The sequence below is a fragment of the Nannobrachium achirus genome, assembly GCF_963921795.1.
Source record: "Nannobrachium achirus genome assembly, chromosome: 8".
NCBI classification, from domain to species: domain Eukaryota; kingdom Metazoa; phylum Chordata; class Actinopteri; order Myctophiformes; family Myctophidae; genus Nannobrachium; species Nannobrachium achirus.
This window is the reverse complement of record NC_137817.1, coordinates 23178637-23186004: the sequence shown is the minus strand read 5'-3', so window position 1 is coordinate 23186004 and position 7368 is coordinate 23178637. Positions and strand designations below refer to the sequence as shown.

The window sequence follows — 7368 nt, the reverse complement described above, 5'->3', positions numbered from 1 at the left end:
AGATAGGTCGTTTTCAAAACTTTGCCCCGGTGGGATTCCTTGGGACTTTTTTTCCCTCACTAAGGACATAATGAGGATACAAAATCAGTTGAGTTTGCTACTATTGCAATTTGTTCTAGGTCTAACCCTAAAATGACTGGACTATTGGGTGGTTATGATCTGTGGGAAGTATGTGTCTCTGATGTCTTGGTACAGCGGACAGGTGGTTAGAAAGTGTAGCTCAGTTTCCACTTCATTTTGTGTGCAGTGGGTGCAAAAAACTCACTCACCATCCTCCACCCGCTAGATGGCCGTGTTCCACTCGGTTACAACCTTCTCCACTCCTCTGACAGCTTGAGCTTCCGTTCCGACGCAGAGCCGTTTCCGTGTTTGTGCTGACGCGTCGCTAGCAGCGCAGTGAAGCTCTCTGCTCTACGTGTCACTGTTCTTTTCTCTCTGTCCGCCGCCAGTCAGCCACACACACACACCCAGCATGGCTCCTAAAGGCAGCAGCAAGCAGCAGTCAGAGGAGGACCTTCTCCTGCAGGACTTCAGCAGGAACCTCTCCGCCAAGTCCACCGCTCTGTTCTATGGCAATGCGCTCATCGTCTCTGCCATTCCCATCTGTAAGTACTGTCTGTTACTCTCTGGCTCTGCCATTCCTATCTACTGTTGTACTCTGTTCATTCAATGTCTCTGCCATTCTGTACTGTTATTCTCTGCCATTCCCATCTGTAAGTATTGTTTTTCGCTGCCACTCCTATCTGTAAGTATTGTTAATGTTCATTCAATGTCTCTGCCATTCCCTTAGTACTGTTTAGCTCTGGTCTATAGCGTTAGATGGAGTTCCTAACGCTATGGACCAGAGTGTTGTACTCTGTTCATTCAATGCTCTGACGTTAGCTGCCTGCTAGGCTAGCTGACGTGGCTAACTGTTATAGTAGTACTGCAGGTCATGACAGCGATCGCTTTCTTTGCTTGGTTGGCGATTTAATCAGTTAATTTAAATGACAAATTATTATTAAATTACAACAATTATTAGCTCATTGGCCATTAAGTAGACATCAGGCTGTTGACATGGTTGCTAGTTTGTGTACATAGTTGTAGTTAGTTAGCTAGTTGGTTAGAACAGTGGTTCTACTACTTAACTTTAATGTATAGTATCCCTCAGTTTGATTAGGCCAGGGATATAACTCAGAAAGTTATGGGGGAACCAAATGGACCCTGACCCTTCCCGTTCCCCCATAACTTTCATAACTAAGTTAAACTTTCATAAACCATTACATTACTCTGAGTTACAGAGCTATAAGGGTTTGGTTACTATCAATAATTTAGCCTTGGGACCCCCTGGAACCTCCTCAAGGACCCCAAGGCATCCCCAGATCCCACATTGAGAGCTGCTGGATTAGAAGTAAAACTGTGAATCCACCTGTAGTTACATCTGCAGTAGTAGCTAAAGAGTTAGCTGCTGCCAGTAGTTTTGTTAACTCCTAGCTAAAGTGAGTGCTGTACTGATGAGGCTGTTATCATGTGTGTTGTGCACAGGGTTGTTCTGGAGGATCTGGCACATGGACCTGGTCCAGTCAGCGGTTCTGTATGCTGTGATGACGCTGGTCAGCACCTACCTCGTGGCCTTCGCCTACAAGAACGTCAAGTTCGTCCTCAAACACAAGTAGGTTGAACATGATGCACATCATAGTTCCACTAATGGAACACATACACACTCATTCACAGTTCACACTGTGTCACTGTGCATATAACTAAGACAAACACACACACAGATAGTGAGATGAACTATGATCTGCTGAAATGTTATCAGGCTGATTGATGCAGATTCTGATGTCAACCTCCAAGATTGGATTTAAAAAAAGAAGCCATTAAGTGGATGTATTTGATTCTTGTTGTAGGAGATGCTTTGATAAAGACAAAGTTCTTACTGAGCCACACCATTCTTATGGGCAACCAAAGGTCATTTTTTTAAAGAAGCGCTGAAATTGGAACGTATCTCGATTGGTAAGGATTATTAACCAATTAAGCCCGACTTAAAAATGGCTGATCAACAGGCTCACAGATGCAAGTTGTTGTGAACTTGTAGATCAGCTATGTTCACTGTGCAACATTGGCATACAGTGAGTATAAATTATGCATACAGGCCAAGGCTATTTTTTGAAAGGTTCTCCCTATAATTGACCCAAAATAGGTACACCAGGGTTAATGTGGGTAAAGGCATCTTTAAGTAAATTGTAGGTTAACCGGAAAGGTGGGCACTACACTCTGGGCACCTCAATTTGAAATTGTCATTTCTTTCCCCCAAAATGTAAAAAATAAAACATGCTTGAATATTGGATATTTGAGGCCTAATATTTTTACAATTGTTACAAATTGCTACAAAACCTGTGGTTAGCCAGTCATTATGGGCACAAACAAGAAATTGAAGGGTAAGGGCTGATGGTGCATGTTCCGGCATCTCGGCATCACCGAACAGCAAACTTTTACGTTTTTTTGTAATCTTCCTGTCTCTACTCTTCAGAGTTGCACAGAAACGCGAAGATGCCGTTTCCAAGGAGGTAACCAGGAAGCTGTCTGAGGCCGACAACCGTAAGATGTCCCGCAAGGAGAAGGATGAGAGGTGATTATGGGTTTTAGGTGACAACTACAAAATGACCTCAACCTGGGCGCTCTCATAACCTTCGGTGGTCCCTGGTCAGCACACCCGTCTTTACTGACCGACGTTTGTTCGGTCGCTAAAGACAGACTAGCCGTGGCAGCTGATATGGCCTTCTAGTGACCACCATGCATAAACACAAACTTAACACACAAACATAAACACATACCTCCGTGGCAAATGTCCGATATCCAGGAGTTAAAATAATCACGCTAGATGTACACACACTTGCTCCAGCGTTTGAGACAGAGCAAGCTACACAGCTGTGATTAATTCCATCAGATTACCAAAGGAGGAGGTGGAATCACCTCGGTTAATTTGGCAGTCGGCTAAATGAGTATGAAAGGCGTATACAAAATACTTCTATCTTTGTTCCTATATCGGATTGCAAATAATTCATGTAGCTTAAACCCATTTAGGCCTAGAATTATTGAATGCTTTAACCAGTGAAAAATAGCAGATATACAAGCTCACAGCGCGGCACCGAGTGCCGCGCTGCGAGCTTGTAGATCTGCTATTTTTGTAAAAGTCGTGAAAATGTGTGCAAATCTTTGAATATATGTATTTTCAAAGCGAACATTTGTAACTCAAAGTTTGCTTCTGGGGGGGTCCGTTGGAACTAAATATTTTGAGATGGCTGTCCGTGGCCAAATACATATCATTTTGGTGGTCCTTCACATGAAAAGGTTTGAGAACCACTGACATAGTAGTCTCTCAAGAACAGACTAACTGAGCTCCATTTAAGTGAAAAGGATCTTTTCTTTGACGATGGCTCTAGCCAGATAGCTGACATAGAAACATAGGTTTTACAAAAAAACCTTAGATGGATTCAAAAGACACTTATAGAATCGGGTCAAAATTCAAATTTTCACGTTTTTTCAAAAATAGCAGATCTACAAGCTCGCTGTGAGCTTGTATATCTGCTATTTTTCAATAGTTAAAGCATAAAATAATGATACACAATAATGTGTACCCGTTCTAATGCCTCATTCACACTACAGATATATAGTTGAACGTTTTGCTTGGTAATTCAATGTAATCTCAATGGAAACCAGCTTTAAAGCTTTCAACGCTTTGTTTGGAGCGTCTCCTGTATCTTTAAAGCTGGTTTCCATTGAGATTACATTGAATTACCAAGCAAAACGTTCAACTATATATCTGTAGTGTGAATGAGGCATAAGAGTTTGGTTAAGAGTTTGAAAGCGTTCTACTTTGAATGAGTTTCTTAGCTAACCTCCATGGATCCTCTCTCTGTGCTCCAGGATCCTGTGGAAGAAGAACGAGGTAGCTGACTACGAGGCCACCACCTTCTCCATCTTCTACAACAACACCCTCTTCCTGGTCCTCGTCATCATCGCTTCCTTCTTCCTGCTCAGGAACTTCAACCCCACTGTGTATCCTTTACAAAACCTGGTTGTTTCTCTGCTTTCTATCATAATGGGATGGGACAGTGAAGAACTGCTGGTGAATTGAATTTCATCGGTAATGTGGTCAACATACAGTATTAACCAGACAAGCGATCAGCATGTTAGCAAATTGAAATCGTAAACATTGTTTGGTTCATCTAATACCCCAATGCTTGTATGTGATAAAAATGAGAATCACTTTGCTAAAGTACAGTGGCTATCTATGCAGGAATGAAAGAAAATAGGACTGATAGTGTACCATGAATACATACTGCACGTAGTTTAGAGCATAATGTAGGGACAAAAGGACCTTAAAGTAAGTCCTTATTCTAAATTGCTTTGGATTAAAAGCATCTGCTAAATGCTAAAACTGTAAACTGTAAGGAGCTAAATCGCTTTCTCGCCTTTTTGTGTGTGTTATTTTGTCGCCAAAAAGCTGGTCCAGGTGTTATTTTTTTCAAAAAACACAATATTGTCCATTTTGGCCAACCCGACCACAGCCCACAACTGGAGCAATGGGGCTTATGCAAATCCACTTGTTCCATCGCTCCAAATCGAAATCTTTAGCTTATATCTCCCCTACATACATACACTATTGACGTAGCAACCACATTTTACTTCAGGGTTACGTCATTGTTGTGAATCTTGCCGTAAAACGATTCAGTCACGTCAAGTTCTAAATCTCGTCTCGTGAGACTTCCGAATCCTATTGGATCCAATAGGATTTGAATCCTTTTGCGGCAGAATCTCACGTTTTGAGCTGTGGTCGGGTCGGCCAAAATGGACAATATTGTGTATTTTTAAAAAAAACACACACAAAACACTTGGACCTACTTTTTAGCGCCAAAATATCAACAAAAAGAGAGAAGGCGATTTTGCACTTTAAAACCGTGGAACAGCATAAGACAATTCAATGGTTCCATGTTATGGATGTCATTGATTCTAAAGCCCATTACACACTGGACTCAAAGTGTCAGTGTGCAATTCACTCATTGTTTATGATGGGAGCAGATTGAAAGTGTGTACACTCTGCACTGGCCTTATACTGTATATTTTTACCCTGATGCGTGTTGTTGCCTTAACCCACTGATCTCCAGTAACTACATCCTGTCCATCAGCGCGTCCTCTGGACTGATAGCTCTGCTGTCCACCGGCTCCAAGTAAACCATGAACAGAAAATAAAAGGAGAAGAGGAGGGAACAAAGGGGTGGGGGGGAGGGTTTCCTTTTTTTTTTCTTTTTTTTTTAATGTAATTTTGGGAGTAAAACAAATAAAAATAACCATGCCATTTCAGCTTCATGAAATTCATGACCAAGCACCTGGACTACGTCTTCAGGCCTGTCTTTCTGTCTGTCTCTTTTTGTACAAATAAAAGGGGTCAGATTTGACCCCATCTTCTGTAACCTTGTTGTCTTGCTCTCTCTATGTACATACAGTAGACCTGGGTATGTATTTGAGAATCGTCTGGAAATAATATTGTCCCACAGTGCCATCCAGTAGCATTCTTGCAATTACAACATTATCTCAAGAGTTGTTTTATTTCTCACAAATGTGAGATACAGTGTAATGTCGGAATTGCGAGAAAGCACATTTTTATTTTGTAGTGGAAATGGATTTCCATATATTTGCAACAAATGTTAACATTTGGAAAAACTTTATTTTGAGAAATGGACAGCAAAGAAATATTACTTATTTAAGCTATTTACACAGTTAATGCTAAGAATGTCACAACCTTGAACTAAACAACACATGTATGCGATTCCAGCAGTCAAGTTGTATTTCACATGACTTGACAGAGCCTTGTTTCCCATAAGCATTACTGTCTCATTAATGTGAAATGTTATTAAATGTGACCCATCACAAATACATGGTTCAAATTAAAGTTGCTGCTCTTTAGGTCTTTAGGTAGTTAGGGAGATATGTCTTTACCACAACAGACATCCACACCATATAAATGCACTGTGGAATATTAAGATTTATTCTGTTGAGAGACAAAGATGATGGTTGAGATGGGATTTTGAGAAACAAAACCTGCATGAAGAGAAAGAGAATGTGATTTCTGACCACTTGGAACCAAGCTATTGACACAGTTCCTCACTGTAGGACTCACTGTAAAGGGATTACATTATATTACATCCTTAACCCATTTAGAACGGGTACACATTATTGTGTATCATTATTTTATGCTTTAACTATTGAAAATAGCAGGTATACAAGCTCATAGCGCGGCACGAGTGCCACGCTGCGAGCTTGTAGATCTGCTATTTTTGAAAAATCGTAAAAATGTGATTTGTTACCCGCTTTCTATAAATGTCTTTTGAATCCTAAGAGTTTTTGAAAAACCTATGTTTCTATGTTCGCAATCTGGCCAGCCATCGTCAAAGAAAAGGTCCTTTTCACTTTAACTGGAGCTCAGTTAGTCTGTTCTTGAGAGACTACTATGTCAGTGGTGCTCAAACCTTTTCATTTGAAGGACCCCCAAAATGATATTTATTTGGCCACGGACCCGCATCTCAAAATATTTAGTTCCAGGGACCACCCCCAGAAGCAAAATTTGAGTTACAAACGCTTGCTTTAAAAATACATATGTTCAAAGATTTGCATACATTTTCACAACTTTTTCAAAAATGGCAGATCTACAAGCTCGCAGCTGTGAGCTTGTATATCTGCTATTTTTCACTGGTTAAAGCATTCAATAATTCTAGGCCTATTAATGGAGTCTGGCTCTGATCATCTGTTCAAAGCAGGATGACACTATGAAAAATGGAGTAGTTACCTCTCCATGGACAGCGCGAGTTTCAACCTACTGTAACAGGTCTTCCTCTGCGTTATGACAAGACAACAGGAAGTGAGATATAAATAGTGTATGACGATCAAGTCCAAATGAATACAGGTGCCACATTTCATCACATTGAAGGCTAACAATGAAGACTATAATATAATTCATTGGGTATCAGGAAAAGGACAAATCCATTGTGAAATAAAATGCAATTCGATATTTATACAAATACTGTTTGTAGGATGATTACATAGAACATAATAGTGGGGTTCCGTGTAAATGTAATTATTTGTTTTCATTGCAAATTCATTCATTTTCACTACTAATTTGAAGGTAAGGTCTATAGAACAATTTTTGGTTTGAGTGTCAAGCACCCAGATAAAAGAATTGGCCTATAGGGTGCGTCGGCAGTTGCCAACGAACCACCAGCCATGGCAAAATATGTTAACTGTTGTAACTTTTGATTGGATTATCCGATCTTATGGATCAGGAGAAGCATGTGGTACTTCAAGCATATAACAGCTATAGGGGAATGGTGA

At 40.5% G+C, this 7368-nt stretch overlaps 1 protein-coding gene across 2 annotated transcripts; it reads left to right on the top strand.

Annotated features, from left to right (window-relative positions):
• Positions 1-406: 406 nt before the first annotated feature.
• Positions 407-5453, top strand: ssr3 (signal sequence receptor, gamma). 2 transcript variants are annotated; one of them, XM_080731222.1, is made up of 5 exons: positions 407-605; positions 1525-1651; positions 2510-2608; positions 3907-4038; positions 5148-5453. In XM_080731222.1, the coding sequence occupies exons 1-5, from the start codon at positions 473-475 to the stop codon at positions 5212-5214; spliced, it is 558 nt and encodes a 185-aa protein (XP_080587348.1). In that variant the 5' UTR covers positions 407-472; the 3' UTR covers positions 5215-5453. The 2 variants fall into 2 exon arrangements, with proteins under 2 accessions (XP_080587348.1, XP_080587349.1); XM_080731223.1 differs by lacking the exon at positions 407-605 and adding an exon at positions 700-713.
• The last annotated feature ends 1915 nt before the right edge of the window (positions 5454-7368 follow it).

Excerpts from the sequence above, each read along its gene's own strand:
- ssr3 (XM_080731222.1), top strand. The coding sequence starts at position 473 with ATGGCTCCTAAAGGCAGCAGCAAGCAGCAGTCAGAGGAGGACCTTCTC. Across the intron at positions 2,609-3,906 it reads CGCAAGGAGAAGGATGAGAG|GATCCTGTGGAAGAAGAACG; the intron begins GTGATTATGGGT and ends TCTGTGCTCCAG. Across the intron at positions 4,039-5,147 it reads AGGAACTTCAACCCCACTGT|TAACTACATCCTGTCCATCA; the intron begins GTATCCTTTACA and ends ACTGATCTCCAG.